The following is a 23,139-nucleotide window of genomic DNA, read 5'->3' on the forward strand; positions in this document are numbered from 1 at the left end:
CGTAACCGCCTCCCTGAAAACGTTACTGTGTTGTAAGCCTGTGAAAACATCTATATCCTTCATCTGCTGTTTTTCATGTGGCGTGAAACAACAGGATAAAACGCCAGTACATGCAACTTATTTCTTTGTCGACAGGTCCGAACGTTTAGGATAATAATGATGGCCTCGATCAAAAATAGAACTCAAAAACATCCGTTTGAATTTACTGAATAACAAAGGCGCAATACTCAAGAACGGTATGAATAGATACAATGCGATAAAACCTAATTAGAAACAAGGAAATGCCTTAAAATGAAGAGGATTATATTATTACATAATCTTTTTAAACGCTTTGTCCTAACATGCGGCAAAACGCAGTTGTGTCCTCTCTCTCAAACGGGTTTGCTGCGTGTGAGTAGGAGGTTACAGGATATTTCATGTATTCCTTGTCAAAACGATTTATTCTCAAAGCTAATGGTGCAGTGGTGCAATAGGCACAATGCGTTCTGTTGCTACTGAAACCGAAATGTGCGCCGGCATGACGGGCCGCGCAGACTTCGCACGTTTTCAGATTGTTTCGAAACAAATGGTTAAGTGTGAAAAAAATAAGAAAAAAACTTTAAAGTCAACGCTGACATACCAATTCCTTTCTTTTCTTTTTTCTTTTCTTTTCTTTTCCTTTTCAACTATGTCCATTTTCCAACAATCGAAAGCAGGTTGTGACTATGTATCTCGACCACTCTTATCAAAACAAAAAAATCTGGGAAAATAAAATGCTAAAACGAATACAGGCGAATTTCAGCCAGATCACAACATCGTTCCAAGGAACCTGGGAACTAGGCTGGCCGGACAAAGACGACGTAAGAGGACTGAATTGACAAAAGAATTACGCAAAAGAATAATAGTTTTAATACCAACAAATGAAGTAATATACATTTAAACAGTCTCCTCATTCCTTAAGATACCTAACCAATCTTCGTAAAAGAGCTGCTTCATGGAACAAACTCTTGCTAACTATTGCCAAGTCGGCACATGATCCGCACTTATCTCTGTCAGTAGTAATCTTTCTTTTTTTTATTTCCTTTCGAGATAACTATCACCTCTTTTGGAGTTCTTCTGTGTTGATAAATTATAATTTGACATTTCCTTTAGTCTGAAGGCAACTGGCTGATTGTTGAAAAAATAACAAGAATTTGCTTGATGTGGCCTCTGTACAATAACACGCACCGTGCCGTTACCAAGTGACAAAGTTATTCATTCATCTTGACATGCACATGTGGTTGCTTGGCTCAACCAAAAAAAACATCGCGAGCGGATATGTAAGAGGAGCAAACGGCCAAATGAAGCCAGAAAGAATTATAAACAAACAAAAAAAAAATAAAAAACTTTATCTGATGGCAACGGCACAGTGTACATCAATGTTACACATACCTATTTTCTAGTTATTCTGGATTGTAAGGTGGATAACACTGTTCAACACTTAAATCAGTATCCAGGTCTGGTGATAGCTTGGTTTGTTCTGCGAGCACTACTATCTATGCTAGCACTACAATCTATTATGTGGAGAGTGTTTCCTACCCTTACAAAAATTACAGCCAGGCTTCCCAAGGGTGGACTACCCCTATTTTCCGGAATCTGTGACCAATACATGGATGTCAGCCTGTTCCAGGCATAGTTAGGTTAGTTGGGGAGAGAAAAAAAAAAGAATACGTGAGGGGTATTGCCATTTTTTGCACAGCTCCCAACTAACTGTACGTCTGGTACAGGCTACCCAAACATGTAATGTCCTTAGCTTTTAGAAACCCATGTTACATGAACACTTATTTCAGTGTAAGGTGACTGTTTGCAGCCTCCTCTCTAAATATTCTGAAAGAGTAGGCCAAAAGAATTGCCAGTATATGAACTTTCGAGAAATACAATTTGAAAGAAATTAGAAAAGTAAGGAATGAACACCATTTCATTCACTACACTTGACCTACATATATTATATTGATTCCCACTGGGAAAAATACCAGTTCAATCACTCCCTGCGGTTCTTTAAATTATAAAAAATCTAACAACAGCCAAGCCACTGACACAGTTGAGATCAAAATTGTATGCAATTTTCACATGACACGAGTAGCAAGATCAGCCATGAAGTACAATGCGATAAAATTATACACAATCACAATGTAAATCGACCCTAACAGTTGCCCTTTTTTGAAGAATTTGAGTCTTTAAGGTAAGGGAAAGGCTTGTTTAACAGAGGAATCAGCAAGCGAAGATATAATACAAAAACCTTTGTTATACACAAAATTCTTCTCAATAACAGATTTTCAATATAAATAATAAACTCAGGATTTCTCCCTTTGATCCCTACCCTTTCTCTCCCAACATGGAATGGATAGTAATATTATTGTCACTAGTAAACTGATCTCCTTATAAAGCAACAAATAAAATGATTACAACTATCATGATCACTATTAATGCCACCAGAACACAGGTTTGCCTCTTATCTGCAATCAAACAAAAGAAAAACCCTCTCAGTAACATTGCTATGTTAATAAACCAACACTCTTACATTGTTAATTTGTGATTGGTACTGGGGACAGTCAGAAATTTGTTAGCCTCAGTGCAGATATCTCCTATTTTTTTGGCTTCCCTCTAGTTCCTGCCCACCCTCAGATGCTCTCCAAAAACATAATTAAAATTTTAGCTGTGTTGCCATCTACATACACACACACACACACACACACACACACACACACACACACACACACACACACACACACACATACATACATACATACATTTTATTTGTTATCAAATTAAAATTACAATTATAACATGCCCGCAGATAGCTGAGCTAATCTAGGCGGGTCAAGTTTGGATGAGTTATTAATCTTCACAGCTTCTATTTTCCTTGAGCATTCTATGGTGTTCCCCGAGTGGCCCATAAATGGTAAATCTCCAGAGAATCCTTATTGACTCATGTTGATTGTGAACCTCTAGTGAGTCCTGATTAAATGCTACTACTGGCTCCAACTGTGAACCTATACTGGCCCCTTGTTGCTTGAGGGCTAGGTGTAATGCTCTGAGCTTTTATTTACTGTTACAAAAGACAATGATGTAGCCTGTTACATCTATAGCATTGGTTGATTCCACAAAATATCCATACCTACACCACAGGTGCCTTTTTGGAATTCTTAGGGCAAGGGGGATTCTTTGAACTGGAAATCCAGAGGTATGGGGAGTACTAGCAATTGGAATTCCGAGGGCAAGGGGGTCTCTGGAGGGGACAGACAAGAGTGTTGAAGTACAAACAAACTGACACACTGCTGACTACTGTGGAAAGCAAGATATATGTACAAGACACAGCATTGATTGATCACGAATGTGTTCACGTTCATTTACAGAAGAAAACCGATAAAATCTGGGTTGTACATTGGGTTCCAGAGGCCTTAAGGTTGATAATTTCTTGTCAGAAAATTGTTTGCGAAGAATGCCGACCTGCCATGTTTGTTTACTATGCGCCAGCAATACATAGTCATAAAGAAACTGCTCTAAAGGCATCTATACAAGTGAATATCGTGCATAATATTGAAGGTAAATTAGGTAGGATTTGCCCACACATATTCTATTTTCCATAGTAATTAACACATAAAACAATTGAAATTTTTATTCCTTCACTAGTTTAGTCCAAAACTGGTTGCAAAATTGCAACTGAGGAGGAGGACATTTTAGTCACTGAACATTTAGTCATGAATCCATGCAAATGTATTGGTCGAAATTTCAAGCCCTGTAGACAGTTAGTAAACTTTGGGAAAGATGTAAAAGTGTAAAATCTCTTTCACTGGAAGTTGTAGGAGTCAAACTAGGATTCCAGATGGTTGAAGTAAAAACAGATGTTTGGAAGGAAGGATTAACAATTTTGGAATTTGGAAGGCAAGGGGGGTAAAGCATTTTGGAATTTCCAAAGGCAACGGGGGTTAAAATGTTCATTCTGCCAGTGGAATGGTATGGATCATATTTTCCAGAATCACCCATTTCACCCACTTTCCAAAATCAAGAAATACCTATGACTTACCATCAGACAATCTAAGAACTTTTTCTACTTTGAGAACAGTTTGTTGTAACTTAGAGTCAGTCATTTCTAGTTCATGACCAAAGTTGTCTAACATTCTGAAAGCAAAAAAGCAAAAATAGCATAATCACATTTAGCAAGTATGGAATTAAACATGGTAAGGGTATGTTAACTTTACACAAAGTATTAGTTTCTAAAGAAATTGTTGGGCTGCATCAGCCGGCAAGTGGAACACTTACCACTTTATCCACTTAACAGAGTAAATTACTGCTGCACTGAGTTAGCCAAGCTGACATTTCAAAGTTGGCCATTCATCAGCAAATGTTTTTTTGCTCTGATGAAGGGCTTGATCTCAAAACCTTAGGTACACTAACTCACTTTGGTAGTTAATTTACCTTTATTGACTTTGAGTTCATTAACAGCTAAACCTTAAACTATCCCTTAAGTTTAGTCCAGAGGAAATATCTAGTAGCACATGTATTTAGAATTTTAAATAAGTTTATTCCTATTTTTCACATTCCCCCCCCCCCACCCCCCCTTTCTTTTAGCTTTTTAAAAATCTTTAATGTAAAGTGCCATGGACAATTGGAAAAAAAATTTCAAAAAAATCTGTATGTGGGAACATTTTGGCTGGAAACCTTCTTACACGAATAAAATTACAACTGACAATAAACTCTTGTTTCTGAAGCCCTGGCCAAATGTACTCACAAGTAGACGTAAGTTGAAAACTTGGGTCTCTTACGACTCTGTTTGGCCAGGCCTCGTGTGCACTTGTATTGACTTGCAATGACTTAAGCTCGCTTTGGTCAAGATCAAATTTGCACGCAAGTCAATGCAAGTTTTTCACCATTTGGCCACCCAACCTAAGTCAAATCAAGTTGTGTGACATCCATCAACCTATTATTAGCCAATGAAATACAGGATATGTCTGCCTTGAAATGGTTTTCTTGCGACTTGTGTGTACTAGTGAGGAAACTTGAAAGTCCGTTTGGCCACCCAATGCAAGTCTCTATGCAAGTTCAACTTGTGGCTACTCGCAAGTCCGTTTGGCCAGGGCTTAAGACCATGAAAAGCATTTACATTAACATGTACAATACTTACACATTTTGTTCTTCAATTTCATCCCCAATTTTCTTTCCCATGGTTTTTAAAACTCCAACACTATGTCCAACCATATCTAGCTGATCATCTTGAGCTTGTATCATTAACTTAAGACAAATAACAGACAGAAAGGACTGTAAATTCTTTGTTAATAATAGGGATTTAACAGTCATTTTTAAGCATACTACATTTTCTTTGCTTATTTATTTATTCGTTTGTTTATTTCAATGAAAGAAAATCCCCACAACTATAAATAGTTATCAATAAAAAAATTATTTTACAATAACATTACATGGGAATATTTCATAAAAAGGTTCAGGAAACTTGATTTAGTATATTGTAAACCCATGAATGTAGTTCGTACTTTCAATAGGAGTTAAGAGTGCCGCCTGTAAAAATCAGACAAACTCTTAATTTCGCGGCAAGGGTCGAAAATTCGATTTCGCTCATATTCTTATGGTAGATAGGCTAGGGCATTACAAAAACTATTGGATAGTTTTTTTGGCAAAATATCCTTTTATTTCAAAGAAATATGCAAATTACCAAATTCCGTTAAAATCATCATTTGACGCACCATTTTATCAAGCAAGTTTGATAGCCTCGCATGCAAGACCACATCATTCTTCCGTCTTTAAAACACTTAAATATTTTTGTGCAATGTTTAAATGTGTACTGGGTTGATTTTTGGGAATGTTGCGTTGTCTTTTTGGGTGCAAAATAATTAAATTTCGAAGACATGTATTTCATTCACTTAAAAGCACTTCGTGAATATAATTGATTTTCACCATGTACCAAACCTTGAAATGGATTAAGCTTCTGGTTGTTGAATCGCAGGATGGTCTACAGATTCCTGTAAAAAATTTCTATGGGCAAATGATTGTGAGTGATGCAAGGGCTTTTCAAAGTACGTCAAAAATGCAAATATTTGATCATCCGTCATCAAATTTCAATTTACGGGTTAGACGTATATTTTAGCATGCGCCACATGACTTGACCTATAATAAGTTCTAACCTCATTTGCTGTTGAAAGGCAGGTCATGTTTCTAGTCGATCTCTCACCATTCGTCACACATAAAGCAGAAGTTTGCTTTTGTTTACACAAGGTTAACGTCCGATGTACATCGCCTACTGTCAACCTATTATTGGTCGAATACCATGAATCTGTGACCATCTTTCTGCGCATATGAACATCACTGCATCTAAGTCAAAAACGGCAGAGTCATTTGTAGATGGTTGCTTGCTCTGCACTGCGCCAAAATATTACGTTTGATCGATTGCTGACCATTGCTGATAAGCGTGTCGGCGCAGCACAATCTTATCGCCGTTATTTGTTCGTCACACAATGCTGTCACGGCATATACTGCCCATTTTGATCTAATTTGTATAGAGCACTCTCAGGATAAGTGAAAAAGTTTAGTCATTGTTCATCTGTTTGTTCATATATATAATATGCGTATATTTATATAATCGTATTCTATAGTGTACGTGGCCTCAGTCCAAATCACGTTTGTTGTATGTTCTGATGTTTCAGACAACAGCTGATAAAGCTAGTGCCTGTACTCACTAGAATTTTTAAAAAAATCACCATAAACAAATAATAGATCAATGGAGCAAGAACTAGCTGAAATAAAAATATTAAATCACAGCGTGTCTAATTCGTGAGAAGAACAGACTAAATTTAATTAGTACATAATTATGTGAGTAAATAGCCCTGGCCATGCCATTTTATCTGGCGTATTTTGTTTGCTTAGTGGTGAGGCATTGGTATGTTTGTAACAGAAAATAGAGGACTGTTGTCAATACAGTCCAAAATTATTGTCAGTAAAATATTGTAAATGAAACACTTATTGATCGGTTACCTCCACGGCCACCATTTGGTCCTTCCAATAAGGGTTTAATTGTTGTCTTTATCACTATTAAGCAGCCACCCAAGATTTAAAAACTTTGTTTTGGAAAGGGCGACGGCAGATAAGAGTCTGAAATTGAAGGTGCATGATGAGTGATAATTCAAGCACACGTCTATCTTGATTGTCTTGAATTGACTCCATGTTCACCAAGAAATTTATAACCCGATAGTGAAAAATTAAATATTCAAGGTACACCAACCTCTAGCCCCATTAAGCGGTCACCACCCATTTCCCCAAGGGAAGCCCACTGTATTACATGTAAACCAAAAATAATTGCACAGCGCGAAGAGACATACGTATGAGTTTAGTGTTACAGTATTACGTAGGGCATGTAGGTAGCGGTGGTAAAAGATAACAACAGGGACAATGGTAAACTATTCATTCTTTTCATTTCTTAATTTAATCTCTTCCTACTCGACCCAATTGTGTGCTCCCAGTGGTTCCAAGCCTTACGGAGCCTTACGTACTAGGATAGAAATTGTCCTACCTCTACCCCCTAAAATGGGATGACGGCATTGCGTGATGAACAAGGAACCACTGCAAGCAAGCATTCAAGCCATCAAACCATGATGATGAAACGTAAAATTTTGGTGTAGTGCAAAGCAAGCAACTATCTACAAATGACTTAGCCATTTTTGACTTAGATGCAGTGGTGATCATATGTGTCGAAAGAGGGTAACAGATTCATGGTATTTGACCATTAAATAAGTTGACAGTTGGCAATGTACATCGGACGTTATGTAAACTAAAGCAAACTTCTCCTTTATGAGCGACGAATGGTGAGAGAAACACGTCAAATCAGCTTTGGACCTGCCTTTCAACAGCAAATGAGGTTAGAACATTTCGAAATTATCAGCTGTGTGTCTATTTCAACTTATTATAGGTCAAGTCATGTGGCGCATGCTAAAATATATGTCTAACCCGTAAATTGAAATTTGACGACGGATGATCAAATATTTGCATTTTTGACATAGTTTGAAAAGCCCTCGTGTCGCTCACAATCATTTGCCCAAAGAAATTTTTCCAGGAATCTGTAGACCATCCTTCTGTGATTCAACAACCAGAAGCTTCATCCATTTCAAGGTTTTGCACATGGTGAAAATCAATTATATTCACGAAGTACTTTTAAGTGAATGAAATACATGTCTTCGAAATTTAATTATTTTGCACCCAAAAAGACAATGCAACATTCCCAAAAATCAACCCAGTACACATTTAAACATTGCACAAAAATATTTGGGTGTTTTAAAGACGGAAGAATGATGCGGTTTTGCATGCTAGGCTATGAAACTTGCTTGATAAAATGGTGCGTCAAATGATGATTTTAACGGAATTTGGTAATTTGCATATTTCTTTGAAATAAAAGGATATTTTGCCAAAAAAACTATCCAATAGTTTTTGTCATGCCCTAGCCTATCTACCATGAAAATATGAGCGAAATCGAATTTTCGAGCCTTCCCGAGTTATTTTCCATTTTTATGGACAGGGACTCTTAATACTAACAGGAGCTCTGAATGGTATTCTGTTGTGAATCACCAGCTATAGTGTAAGCATTTGTCACAAATTTGCCCTTTAGGGGGAGTTGCTACGAGTCTCTCTTACTGCTGTCTCACACATGCTGCACCAGGCAGCCATCCCACCTACAGCAAAATCCACTATTGTCATCATCAGTCAAGCACACATTGTAATATGCTGAGAACAATCGCTACATAAGAAGTTTAAGAAAGACAGAACATGCACCATTTTCAGACTAATCACTCTTCCAAATACCTCAGAGAGGTCTCCTGACTCTGTGTATGTGTATGTACTGTAAACATGACCTTTTATATAAAATGTAGTTGCTAACTTAAATACATTACAAAGTTTCTGTTACCTCTTGTTGTTGCTGTTGGTCCATAATAAAAGACTGATTTGATTTCTCAATCTCTTGATCCAACCTAGAGTATCTGTCTTTAGGTTTATCATTTCTTCTTCCTAACAATGCCTGCAAAAAGTGTTTTAAAAAAATATCACCAGGCAAGCTAGAAAGAGCACATCTTCCATCCACTTATCCCTCGGTTCTGTCATTTTGAGTACCCCAGTCAAATGTTCCATAGCTTCAACTACAGTTTCGGAGTGTACTGAATTTAACACGATAAACTGGAAACACTCTTTTTGTAAAAAAAAAACATCTAGTGATGTGAATGACTAATCACCTTCTGGGGGCATAATTTGCCTATCTGACTGTATTATTCCACTTCAGTTAAAACTCCACTAAAAGCTAAAGGAGATTTGTTCCCACAAATAGGATATTTTTTCTGAGTCAGATTCCCTGATCTTGAGGGCAACTTTTTGTGTCCTTGACAACTGAAAATTGAGGACAGTTGGCCTGATTAGCCACCAAGAAGTCAGCACTGAAAATAATTTTTAACACTGATAGATACTGATGACTCATGGGACTCACTCACCTCTCTTGATGAATTCTCTACTTTTGCTTTAGCTGCAGGACTATTCATATGTTCTTTAATGACATTCACACCATCTCTAGTCTGTTTTATGAATTGTTTTCTTTGATTAACCTCAGCGATATCAATGTTGAACTTCCTGGGATTTGCTTCAACAATGCCCACTGTTTCATCCAGGTCTTCCAAATCCCATTCAATACTCCTTACATTATTGCGTAGTTCATTTGTTGTCCAATTATATTCATCTTTTCCAACAGTACGAGGATTATCCAACAAGTCTTGCCATCTTTTATAAAGGGTCTGTACATTGTTGACCGCTTTTTGCACTTCCCTGATGAAACAAAGCTGTTAGTCTTAAAAACACCGTGTAGTTATGAGAGTCAATAGATTGTTGATTCCAAGTGATTTCTCCACTAAAAATGGCCTGCTGGTTTATTTTAATGTACCACATTGAAACAGATGACTTTTTGCTTGCATGTATATGGATAATACAGTTGTGAAGTAAGCAGAGATTCAGAGGAACTGGTAAGGCAAGTGAGGCCATTTAAAAACAGGGCAGTATCTTACAAATAAAAATACTGTATGAAGATCACAATATATTTGAGCTGCGGAGAAACATAATATGTTTATGAAGACATGACTGAAACATATAAAGACATCACCACAGTGCGATGTTCAATCATGTCTTCATGGCAGCATTTTGAAGCCTTGTACAGACAATTCTGGTCCTCTTTTCTGAACACTGTCAGTAGTCGTAAGCAATGGCAGATCTAGGGGAGGGGTCCAGGGGATCTGGGTCCCTCCTTATTTTGGGTGAAAAAAAAAGAAGAAATCACAGAAGGAAGCAAAGCCGGCAGGGCAAGCAAAACAACCCCTCCTTCCCCAACTTAGCTCAAGGTCTGGATCCCCCACTGGTAAGTCATAAATGTAAACAGGACAAAAATTGTGACATGCAGATGTCTCGACAGGACAGGAGGAGAAAGCTCCATTTGATCTATAAAAATGTTTTCTCTACATTGTAACGCAATAAAATATGCTGGTCTTTACACATGTCAGTAAGGTAAAGTGTGACCAGTGACTCCTTGGGGCAGCAAATTTCCATTGGGTATTAAGGAAGCAGGGAGAGGAAGGTCTGAACAAAACCTCCAGTTGAGGTAAAGCCCAGTCCTCACTTACAACACAAGCACAAGCATAAGCATAAACATAGAAGAAGCTTTGCACCAGTGGGATGGCCGGAGATTTTAAGCATATGCATTTAAGAATATCAAAACCTTGCGCTCTTCTGCTCATGCTTCTGTCACTGTCATGTCCACTGGGGACATGGTTGACATAAGCATAAGCATAAGGGAAAGAACTTCGGCCAATCAGTGAGTTATGCTTCATACCTGCGACATGAGCATAAGCATAAGCCCAGTCCTCACTAACGATGCAAGCATAAGCACAAGCATAGAAGAAGCTTATGCTCTAGTGAGGACGGCCACAACATTAGCATAAGCAGCAAGTGAACATGTCAACGGTCCCTAAATTATTTCAGTGCCAACGTGAACTTGACAGCTCCTCACAATCGAATTCTCGTTACCAACATTGAAAAATATCCATGTCTACAAAGCATTTTTGAACTATCACGGGATCTGAATCAACCCATCCAACTGTCGCATAAGAAAACGAAGTCAGAGTTTTCGCCGTTAATAATGAGCAAAGGATAATGTAGCGAGCTTTCATTAATGCTACAGTTACAGTAAGACATGAAACACATCTCACAAGAAATCTCAAGAAATCATTGAGATCAGTTGCGAAACTTACTGAAACGAACAATAGATCGGCTACGACATCGAAAGGACTACTTAAATTTGAAAATAAGAAACGCTTCTCCTTTACGCGTTACCGGTTTTCACATCATAGACCCATCACAAACTGTACTTCAGAAAAGACGTCTTCCGGAAAATTTTAACAACATCAAGATGACGCATTAACTTACTCTTTGACGACGAAAAATGGGTCTTCTACTGACATTTTCTCCACAAAATGGTTTCAGATTACCAAAAAGCTCGTCACATGCGTAGATAACAGAAGATCTTCGGTGAAGTAGGCCGATATAACGCTAAAATACTAACAAATGGCGCTGAGTTTTCAGCTGAAAGTTTTCGCGTCGACGACCGCCATTATCACGTGATCAAGTTGAGTCGATTTCCGGTCTTGCTAGAGCTACGAATTTACTTCCTGTTAATTACCATATTTGGTTTTTTAGGCTAAAAAATTGCAGATCTGCCTTGCACTACAGTGAAACTTGTATGCCTGTATTAAGCATTATTACTAGTAACCCTTTTGTAACTCAGTGTAGCACAGTGTAAGATCAAAGACTGCTCATAGCATTATGTCCAGTCAGTCAATGCATCAATCTGGAATAATCTCCTTAGTCATCTACTTAGCTTTAAAACGACATCGCTGAACAATGTTGAAGGAGTCTGAGTTGAGCTTTCAGAAGTAAAAAGCCCTTGAAGAGTCCGCTTATTGCAGGTTTTGTGCAACAAAATGGCTTAATATTGGTGTTCGCGTCTGCTAAACAGGTGTCCGCTGAATGCAGGTTTATTTAACAGTAAATTTAGGAAGAAAATTTTGGGAATCAATCTGGTGCCCACTTAATAGAGGGTGTCCGCTTAATATGGGGTTCGCTTAATACAGGTTTCACTTTACTATAATGCTTCCTTGTATACTTTTCACTGATTAAGGAGTATTTTGTTAAGGAGGACATCCACTGACAAGTTCAGCGAATAGTGCAACATGATAACCATGTTTTGCTAGTCGTGCAAATTCGGGACTCTTCTTTCCCGTGTTGTCAAGGAGACAGAGCGCTGCCTTCGAGGGGAAAGAAGTGATTTTGGCCGTTAGTGGAGAGGGAGTGGCAACCGGACAACCCACTAAGCTAGACTGTTCTTTCAAATGATGGCTCGGTGTTTGTGTTGTCGGAATGATTTATTCTTTTTTTTTTTTACAGAATATGTACAGTACCTCAAACAGAGAATGACAAAAAAGCCTATCAAAGAACTTTTAGATTGAAAAGTAATGGAAGGAAACTTCTCAAACAAATAAGAAATGGTTCGTTACACGAATGATCTTATTCGCCCTGGACTCCCCTGGATGATAAGGCTCGTTTACCAGGAGAAATGAGACCGGACTGGAGAGAACAGCTGAATTGAAGCTTACCTGCAGGATGTGATTTCAGCAGGTGTATTTTTTTTAGGTTTGCAGGCAGTTACTGCTCTGACCCTGGGATGGAACAGGCACTGATCCAGTTCATAAACTCAGGCCAGGGGACTTTTGAGGGATTGAAATCCAAAACAATTTTGAGGGGGCATGGCCACAGAAGCCCGGCCTTAGAAGATGTCGTCTTTAATGCTCATTGATTAAAAATTGGTTTTATTTATCCTTTAGATCCGCGCCTGTGGAGAGGAAGTACCGCAAGAAGAATGACTCGGAATTCACTACACTTCAGCTCCTTTGAAATAACCGTGAAACTTTCGACGGATGGCTCGACTAACGAGGGTTTCATACGCTCCAGAATGTTTCAGCCTGGTTCACACTGTAACTGAAGGTCCAAATCATCGGTGGTCGACCATCCAATCCTATGAACATCCTACCCACTTAAAAGTGCCTGTGATGTAAAAAATAATTGCTACTTATTTGAAAGGCTTTTAAAAATAAAGAATAATGGCGTTTTCCTTTTTGGAAGATCTTTTTTCGTTTTAGAGATATTTACGTTTTTGTATCATGCCAATGAGGAAAGTGATGATGTCATAGGTGGTTCCACTGAAACAGCACAACACTCAATCGAGAATAACTCTAGAAATATTAAAGCAGTGTTCAGTGTTGTGCTGTTTTACTGGAACCACCTATGACATCATCACTTCCCTTATTTGCATAATACAAAAACGTAAATATATCCAAAGCGAAAGAAAGATATTCCCAAAAGGAAAACGCCATTCTTCTTTACTTTGAAAAGCCTTTCAAATAAGCAGCAATTTTTTTATTATTTCATAGGCACTTTAAGGGACATAAGAGCAGAGAAATTCGGCGAGCGGATTAAGCCAAGTGGAACCTTCTTGAAAGCGCCCCACTGCGGAATCCTCTCCCTCAAACCGATCGCTGCTCTCTTGGTCGACCTTCACGTACCGCCATCCGCCACAGCCTCAGAGGCTTTTTTAACTGTCTTCTCACTCACAACGAAGAATGTCAGTTAAAAGTTAAGATCCTTCGTATGTTCAAATGCCGTATACCTATTTTTATTTGCATTCATTCGAATTCCGCCAAAAATATTTAAGATCGTTCATATGCTCACGTGCCGTGTCATTATTGTATGCATTTATTCGGATTCCGCCAAAATATTTAAGATCCTTCATGCGTTCACTTGCCGTAACCTTATCATTAGGAACGTAACGATATGGCAAGGCTACGCTTTCCCGCCGTAGCCTTGCTTTCTTCTTCGGGAAAGTGCCTGGTTTTGCGGAATCTTCACTATGTGAGTATAAGCCTGCTGTTTCCTCCTCATTTTAACGCTTTTTTCATTACTGGATTAGCCTAGTTCGAAGATAAAGTTCTCAATCATAAAAATCCGTTCTAAGATATTTTTTTCTTTGTCATTTGTATAGAAAATTTGAACGAGTTAACACCTACCGTGAGTGACCGTCATACTTGCACTCTTTTTCGTATATATGAATATTGTTTTTCCGGCCCAGGCTGAATTCTTATGATTTTTCTGCGAATGTTAGGCTGAAAATATTTTCATGAATATTCTTAGATGAAAGCTTATGACATTTCCGTTCCATCGACTTTGATGCCGTTGGAGTAATTTTGTAACTAGACTGTGGGTAAGAAAGTCTGACATGACACACATAACTTCTTGCAGAAAGGTAATTATCATCGTACACAAGCTTCTGGTGTTGTTTTTGGCTAGTTTTGCCGTTTAGCGAAAAGGAATAATTTTAGACGGTTTAGTTAAAAAAATAAATAATTGCATTGTATTTGCAAATTTTCCATACACAAAATTATATTCCTTGTTTTGCGAAATCTCAGCCTCGAGTTTAGTCTTAAAATATTCTTAAAATTTCGCAGATTTCAGCCTCGATATTCGTATAAATATTTCTCGTAGAAAAACAAGGGTGCATTCGTGACATTAGTACCGGGCTGAACAGCTGCAGATAAGAGAGCTTCGTAGGTACCGCTAAGCTGAGCTATGATTATTTATTGCAGTTTAAAATGTATTTTATAAGAAGCAAAAGTTCTGCTTTCTCGGGCTTATCACGTTGTACGACCACCATGCCAGTGCGGAAATAGAACTTTTTGCCCGGGGGGTACTCCCTTATATGGCTATAGGTATGTGTAGCCCCAAAGGGTATGGTTTTTCAGCCGTTTTGGTCATAATTGGGTATCGATTTTAGCTGATTTTGGCCATTTTGGTCATAAATAGGGTATGGTTTTCGCACTCTAGCCTTGATATGGGTATATTTTTAAGAAGAAGCCACTTTTTCATCATTATCGAAAGGAAAATCAACAAAAGCCCTTCACAAATTATGTTTACGGTAATTTAACATTGGTCTGCGGAACTAGGGAACTAACTATAACGCAGGTCTGAAATAGGGTTTTGATTTAAGTGCCAGGTCATAAATAGGGTTTCGAATTTATGGTCAGGTCGTAAATAGGGCAGGGAATATCGCAGATTTTGGTCATAAATAGGGTAAGGATTTTAGGGAGCCGGCCGCACACCCCCACCCAATTTTTCTGGGATTACCCACCCCCCGGGGCTTTTTGTCAGTATTGAAATTATTTTGTTGAATGGTTGGAATTACCGACGATTCTTAAAGGCAACTGAATCTAAGTTTTGATGGTTACCGGTTATCTAGTAAATTTAAGACGCATTCTGGACGCATGAAAGTAGAATAAAAGTCCCCAGTTTCCCTGAACGAAGCCATTTTTGTAAAGACACGTGGAGACAGCACACGCCGTTACCGTACAGCAAAATCTTAATCATTTGAATTAACGCTCGTGTTAATTAACGTATTTGAAATTAACGCGACTTAAATTAACGCGAATTGAAGGTAAATTTGCTTCCCAATAAAGGAAATTACCGCAAGAGAGGGGGCAAAATTACAGCAAAAAAAACCAGAATTTGTTGAGAACAGGAACCAATTTATTTTAACATTGTAAAGCTGACAGCGAACACGAACAAAATTCAGTTGAAGTACAGTAAACGATTTACTAATGTGAAAGGTTGATGGGAAATGTAAAGTGCGCGAATAAAATTTATTGTTTGGCTATGTCAAGAATGTCTGGAGTGCAACACAAAATAACGGTAAATTAACGCGCAAAATTTTAACGCGACCTAAATGATCGCGAATTTTTGAAATTCGCGTTAATTTCCTAAGTAGCCGTGGTAGTACCTCGCCGTAGCGTGTCTTTAAGTCCCTATTTGTATTCATCCCTCCACTCTGCCGTGTCATTATTATTTGCATTTATTCTTCAGGTTCCGCCAAAACTGTTTAAGATCCATCATATGTTCACTAGCCGTATCAGTATGTATTTGCATTCATTTGGATTCCGCCAAAAATATTATCGGGGGTGACCGTCGTAGGGAAACAAAACAACAGTAGACCATAGGAGGGGGGTGAATAGGTTTTCGGATTGACGGATTTGGCCTTAAAAAGCGCACAGATTGTGGATTTTTGCGGTAAATCGAGCGGATTCGCGGATTTTGAAAACACAGTGGATCGTGGATCAGCTGTGAATTTTGACGCGGATTCCGGATTGTGCCTGTCTTGATGTTCGAATCTTGGTTCCTAAACGAAATTTAGATCATAGATCTTTCTTCAGCCTTGGTCGGTATGTTAGTGAGTTCATCCAAATTATTTCTTTGTTGGAACGAAGCTCATTTAAACTCAGGTGTGAGACTTTTATTGGAATTGTACTGTGTTAAAGTCATCAAGCATGTTGCCTTCTTTACTATTTGCGCGAAATTAACACTGGCATTCACATTCACCAGTTTACCTTTGAACTTTTACACTTCTGTTTCCGGATGTGGTTGTGGTTTCGGATTTGAACAAAAATATTCGCGGATCGACAGATTTGGCCAAAAAAGGGACGGATCGGCGGATTTGCATACCCCTATTCACCCCCCTCCTCTAGTCACAATAACAATGATAACTATAAATATTTTTGATTGCCAAGTTTTCAAAACAAGACACTGCGTGAAGAAATGTTGCAAAAAAAAAGCCTGAGAATTTTGACTGATTTTGGCCAAACGGCTGTCAACTGAATCTAGCATGAAATTAAGAAACAGATGAGGAAAGCACACCAAAGGTATTTCACCTTTCAGTCTTTTCTAAGGAAGGAAATCCCAGTTGGGATTTTTAACAAGTTTCTGTTCAAGTTAACAATATTTGTTTGATTGTTTCAGTGTCCACAATTAGTGCAGCAGTGGTAAACACTTCGGTACTTTAAAAAATATATAATAAATAGTACTTACAACTTGATAATTTAAATTACTTACACTTAAATAAAGTAATATTTTGTATAAATATATTTATAAATACTGTACATTAAGGAGGCCCTGTTAGGGGTAAATTCCGATAAGCGACATGGCCTTGAAACGGCGACATGAGAGCTATGAATTGGCGACGAACGACAGACTACTCCAGCGAAATAGGGAAAGCGACACCAATGGCAAGATAGACCGACAACGAATTTCGGAACTGAGAATGCAGTGATTGTTTTAAACGTCTGAGTCGAAGTGAAGACGCATTTCCAGAGTTTTGTGTTTTCCTCTCTCACGCGCGATGTCGACGGGTCGTAAAACACAGGCTTTCTTATATATATGCTAAAACGTCCACGTCGAATAAATCGAGTTCGTCATTGCTGAGTATTTTTTCTCACTCTCAGCTGAGAGAGCAGTGGCCTAAACGCCTAAAAACACGCTTAAGGAAAAAGGAAAGAGATCTTCGAAAGCCTGCTTCAAATTTTTATCAGTGGGTCACCAGTAAAAGAATTTGAAGTTGTATTATTTTGAAGTTGTATTATCAACAAATGGCATTATGGAAGGAAAAGAGAGACAGGGGAAAGCTGCCAAGGTCTTCTCGTCTTTAGCAGAAAGTAAGGGTTACGCCAAATTCAAAGCAAGATTATAGATAGGAGAAATTATCTGATTGAGGCCGTTGAGATTTTGAGTTAAAGAACGGTTGTTAAACATAAACATAGTAAAAATAGTCATAGGTTCGATTGTACTTTTAATAGGTCCAAATACTGACTGGAAAGTGACTGAAAGTAGCAATTCCAAGCGTCTAAACTTCAAAATTTCCCGGGGGAGCATGTCCCCACATCTCCTAGGGAGTTAGCAACTTCAGCGCTCGAAAGCAAGCCCAAGCCCTTAGAAAGCATGCCCCCAGCCCCTTAGAAAATTTTGAAAAATTGAAGTAGTTAAGAAGTCTTTTCCTTCATTCTGAGTCGAAATGTGATGCTTTAAAAGTAACCTTAAAGTAATCATTAAACCCATTGAGCGGAGAAATGCTGGCTCTGCATAAGAATTCCTAGTGCTGAAAAGTGTTCGAAGCAAGTGCAAAGCATACAAGGAGTAAACAGCAAGGAACCTTCAATGCGTGAGAAATAATAGTTTCAGCGTGAGAGCGCAAGATTGAATTCGTTTGCGTGAGCCTCATGCTCAATGCGTGAGACTTTACTAAACAAAGGTATCACGATGTGTTATACGTGTAGCTTCGTTTTTATCGAACAAGGTCAAATTTCCCGACCCAGTTCCTCTGAGACGAAATTCCGACAGGCGACATAGGAATCTTGCGAAATGCCGACATGGCTGGTGGCGAATTTCAGACAAGGGACATGGGTACCCCGTTGCGTTGCGCTACACATGATCGACTGACCTTTGTATCGTTTTGTGTCGTATTACGTACCGTTTTGTCGTCTTGAAACTACGTGAAATCGTCTAGCCTACGTGTAGCCGTACCCACCCCCCGAGGAAAAACGGGAGGGAGGGAACGTCTACGAAGAGCTGACACGAATCGTGTTATGTGACGTCACAGTAATTTATATAAGTTATGCAAACAAATTATATTTTCTGTCTGTACTCGTGTCCTCGCGCAGACAAAGGCCTCGTAAATGTTTTTTCTTTCGAGCTTATTTGCAAGTCAATGTCCCTTTTCAGTCCCCTTTTCAAGTGTATATTGTGTTTTAAAGAGATTGAAAAGGATTACGAGCGATGTTTGGTCCAAAGCAAGAAGAAGACAATCTTTGATGTAAACGTCGCGCTCGCAAATTTGGAGTTCCATGTGTACGCTACATCAGAGTACATTTGTAGGCAGTGTCATGTTCTCCTCAATAAGAGAAATAATTTGCAGGAGAACCTGGAAGAATTACAAAAATCTATGAGAATCAACTACGCCACAAGTTTGAAGAAAGTTGGCCTTGTTTTCCAGCCGAAAAATTCGCTAGAATGCGCGAATTTAAGTTCGAAGAGGTTGACTAGCCTAAGCGACCTCTGCGGTTCGTGACATTTGTACATTTGCCGTTCTCTGTTCGGTCACTTGACCTTTTTTGTCGCTTCACTCGTGTTTATGAAGGGCACTTCATGTTGTGTAATAAGAAGGAATTTTGAGTAAAGTTGAGCCGTTAGATCGTGCTATGGCAAATTTTTAAAGGTCATAGGTCTGCATAGTTTCCGCTGTTATCTGCTTGTCGCTTCGTAGAGTTTGACACCTGTAATTTTCCATGTGTTTATGCATTGTTTAGGCTCATTTCTATTGCAAGATATGCTCTCAAGTCTCCACGAATTTGCTTTTGGGGGACAAACTATGAAATTTACCGTGAACATGTTGCTTTATACTTGTATTCTATATTGTGACGCCGGGCCCGGCTGTGATTAGAGCTGTTTTTACAAGTACAGTAGGAAGATCCTTATCACGCATATCATATTTGTTGTTGGTCATTCTGGCACCACATGATTCAAATGTAGCTGTTTACGCGCAAGTCTGTTGACTGTTTTGCGTGTTGTATATGCCATTGTTCGGCTTAGTTCAGGCAAGACCATGGTTTCGATCCTCCATACGGATCTCATCAGTTGCCGGTATTTTTAAAGTGCTCAGAACGTCTGTAGTTGCCACTTACTAGCGCAACTCTAAACTCGTACAGATGTGAGAATGTGAGACATTTTGCGGCTTGGCACAAATCTATTTTAGCCAATCAGTATTCTCGAAAGTATTGCTCGCGGTCTTTATCCAATAAGGAACCATTATATATTTCCATGCAAAAGCGTGACGTCACATAACACGATTCGTGTCAGCTCTTCGTAGACGTTCCCTCCCTCCCGTTTTCCCTCAGGGGGGTGGGTACGGCTACACGTAGGCTAGAAATCGTCCTGAACAGAATGAAAGTAAACCACAGTCACGACATCATGACAAGTGTGCTGAAGAATTTCCTTCTCGAATTTCCTTCTTCGATTTTGTTCAGAACAGTCCGTTTTATGAGACAAGGCACGTACGCACAGGTTGACAGATGCATTTAACGCTATTTGAACGAGCTGCCTTGCCCTTTTTCTACACTGAACACACGCTGACTAGTAGCACCTCATCTGAATAAGAATTTGCCCAAAACAAAAGGCCCTAACCATCAACATCTTATACTGCGACTGCGTAGTTCGGCTTGTGCTTTATGATCTTATGCGGTAATGAAAGCCACCCTTGGGGTATGTTTTCAAGTTTTGCATTTTTAGCATTAATTTGTAATATCTGGCTATCTGGCAACCACTTACTGGTGTCTTATGATTCCGGATTGCAAACATCAGAATGAACTGGAGGAATACCAATTGTTTAATCATCTGTCGATAAGTCAAGAAACATTCTTAACGGTGAGTGAAAGGTCGTCTAACTTCCTTCTTAACAAATCGCTTATATCGCTCGTACACGTGAGACGATCCTCTTCTTTTGTCGCGCAATATCTCTTTAGTAAATAAACCGTTTTTCTGTCAAAATAGAAATCTCCTTTCGTACTTGCAGACAACACAACAACAACAACAACAACAATTTATTGGTATTCCCATACAGATGGTGTTACCTAAATGCAGAATCGCTAAATAGAAAATTCAAACAGACTGAAGAGGCCTTCCAAGGGGGGTAGTCTTGTCGCCTTGTCGCATCCTTCTGTGTGCCTTTGTCGCTTAACCAGCGGAGGAAATTGTCGCTGTCGTTTTTCTGTACAAATTCATATGTCGTTGTCGCTACAAAAATTTGTCTCTGACGTTTCTCTAAAATAAGGCCGCTCGTAATCTTAACGTACTAATTTTGGCGAGTATACATGTGACGATTCAGGGTTATTTCGGCGCTATAACCTCCAATTTTAAATAAAATGTTTAACATTTTTGTAAAACTCTATTTTTGATAATAACCATCAACAAAAGTTCAATATTCCAGAAGTCTACATCTATGTTAATGGGGCTTGGGGCTAAATGCAATGACGACTTCAACTGTACCCCGCGACCGACACATTTATGAATAAATATATTTTAAGCGGGATGATTATAAAATAAAACACACACGTATGCGCCCCAGTGCTAGGTAAGGTCAGGTGTAGACTTCTGGTAATTGTGAACTTCTGGACAGCACTAACACTAAGAAAACCTGAAACTGGCTTTTGCACCTTCTTGGGGGTCTTGGCAGGCTTAGGTCGCTTAGGCTCAGAGTAAGAGTCAGAATATTCAGACGGGGAGTGAGCGCGTTTTCTCTTATCCATAATCCGCCTTTCGGCATTTTTACTCTCCGAACTAGACACTAAAAGGAGCTTTTCTGGTGGACAACAAAACACGAATACATGAGAAAAAGAGAGTAGACAGCTAGGACAAATTGTTTGCCCTTTCACATGATTTTAGAGGTTACCGGCTGTTTGACGGTTTTATTGTAGTCTGATATGCCGAAATTATGATAAGAAGAGCGTACGTCACTTTTCAGGCAAAAGCGAATATTGGTCTTAAATTCTAAGATGCTGAAATATGAAATAAGGACGAAATTTTCACAATTTAATATTGTTAATGTTAGTAACATTTAATGATAGCTCCGAAATTTGCGCCCTAACAGAATTGAGTATAGGCGTTTAGAACTAAGTAGCAAAAAAAAAAAACATAACAGAAAGCAAGAGACACAAGAGATTTTGATTTCATGGCTAGAAGTCATAACATTAACCATTTTGACGCCTAACGTTTAAAAAAGGTCGATTATTTTTTTTATCTTCATTTGATTTTGCTATCCCGGTCACCATGACCTTGTCATCTTGCTGTGAGCATTACGGACCATTACGGTGGAACATGTCATTCCCGTCTTTACCAAAAGCTGTTTGCACGCTTGTACACTGCTCATGACCATCTAAATGAACATGAATGAGTCTGAACGTCCAGGATAGACTGGATAAGTATGGGGGCTTGCAAGTATTTCAATTTTGTCTCCATAATTTATTATCAATGACAGCAATGGTAATCATTAACATAGCATTCTGTGTAAACGTATTCGTCAAAAGGCGAAAAATAAACTTTATCTCCAGTGCACAGTCGGTGTACACTCACACAGACCGCAGGCTGCGAGCTGATCCGAACTCGCTGTTCGCCGTAGATGCTTCATAATTTTATGATGAATCGTCAATAGTATAATGGTCTATGATTGGAAAAATAAACTGCCAAACACTGCACCAGGTTAAGGCTGAGAGATCAGAGTGCTGAGAAATAAATAAAGAATATCGAGAAGCAAAAAGACGCTCCAAAATCAATATCATCTGTCCACGTGTGCACAGAGTGCAGTGCAAGATTCTAGCTCGCTCATGTTCGCTGATCGCCTTATAAACTTAATGACTTAATGCTTTATCTATCCGATACGATCATCCATATCATAAAAAAGGATTGCCAAACAATGGTCAACAAAGCTAAATATTTAAGGCCGTGAAAACCGATTAACTATGAAAAGCGCCAACTCACCTTTCCTGTCTTTCTTTCTGTAACTCTTTTCCACCCTTTCCTTCTTTCTACTCTTCTTGTTGGTCTTTTTCTTGTCTTTCTTATGTTTGCCCATGGCAAACAATTGGCCGACTCTCACCCGACCTTAGATCACCTAAAATAACCTGCATACCCTAATAAAGGTCAATAAAAAGACCTGGCGAACTCGATAATGACGACAATCTCTGGCGCGTGACTCGGGATCGTAACAAGCGCAACGGGTGACGTTGACGACCTTTGTTCCTTTCTCTTTGAGTTCTTTGTTTTACGGGATGTAATAAGAGACTGACTAGTTAACATACAACTCTTAATTCTTAACTCTTTGTAAAGAGTGTTGAATGATGGTTTGTTTTTGTTAATATTTGTACAACTGATCTACCATAAACGCAAACAATAGAGCTCCAAAAGAGTCACGCTGGCCTTGTCAAGTCGTGACAGTCATGTCGCCGTCGAAGAAAAAAAGTGCAGTTGTCGCTTTGTCGAAATGAAAAATGGACTGTCGTTTTCGCAAATTGTCGCCCCTTTCATGTCAAATTCTGTCGGCTGTCGGTACTTTGGTATCAAATTGTCGCCACATTTTGACGCAATGTCGCTTGTCGCTCAAATCACTGAAGGAAC

At 38.8% G+C, this 23,139-nt stretch overlaps 2 protein-coding genes across 2 annotated transcripts in view; one reads left to right on the forward strand and one right to left on the reverse strand.

Annotated features, from left to right (window-relative positions):
* Positions 1–865: 865 nt before the first annotated feature.
* Positions 866–11,673, reverse strand: LOC110042999 (syntaxin-6-like). The gene is made up of 6 exons (XM_020748390.2): positions 11,473–11,673; positions 9,498–9,825; positions 8,924–9,034; positions 5,144–5,250; positions 4,046–4,140; positions 866–2,474 (listed from the first exon to the last, which is right to left on the reverse strand). The coding sequence occupies exons 1-6, from the start codon at positions 11,505–11,507 to the stop codon at positions 2,398–2,400; spliced, it is 753 nt and encodes a 250-aa protein (XP_020604049.1). The 5' UTR covers positions 11,508–11,673; the 3' UTR covers positions 866–2,397.
* A 2,194-nt stretch (positions 11,674–13,867) lies between these two features.
* The window catches only part of LOC149102167 (uncharacterized), a 32,876-nt gene continuing 23,604 nt past the window's right edge, over positions 13,868–23,139 (forward strand). Inside the window, exon 1 of the mRNA XM_089275479.1 lies at positions 13,868–14,010. The gene's annotated coding sequence lies outside the window, so the exon portion shown is untranslated. The remainder of the gene's footprint in view (positions 14,011–23,139) is intronic.

Source organism: Orbicella faveolata, unplaced genomic scaffold (genome assembly GCF_042242905.1).
Source record: "Orbicella faveolata isolate gen_17 unplaced genomic scaffold, um_ofav_v1 contig_36, whole genome shotgun sequence".
Classification (NCBI taxonomy): domain Eukaryota; kingdom Metazoa; phylum Cnidaria; class Anthozoa; order Scleractinia; family Merulinidae; genus Orbicella; species Orbicella faveolata.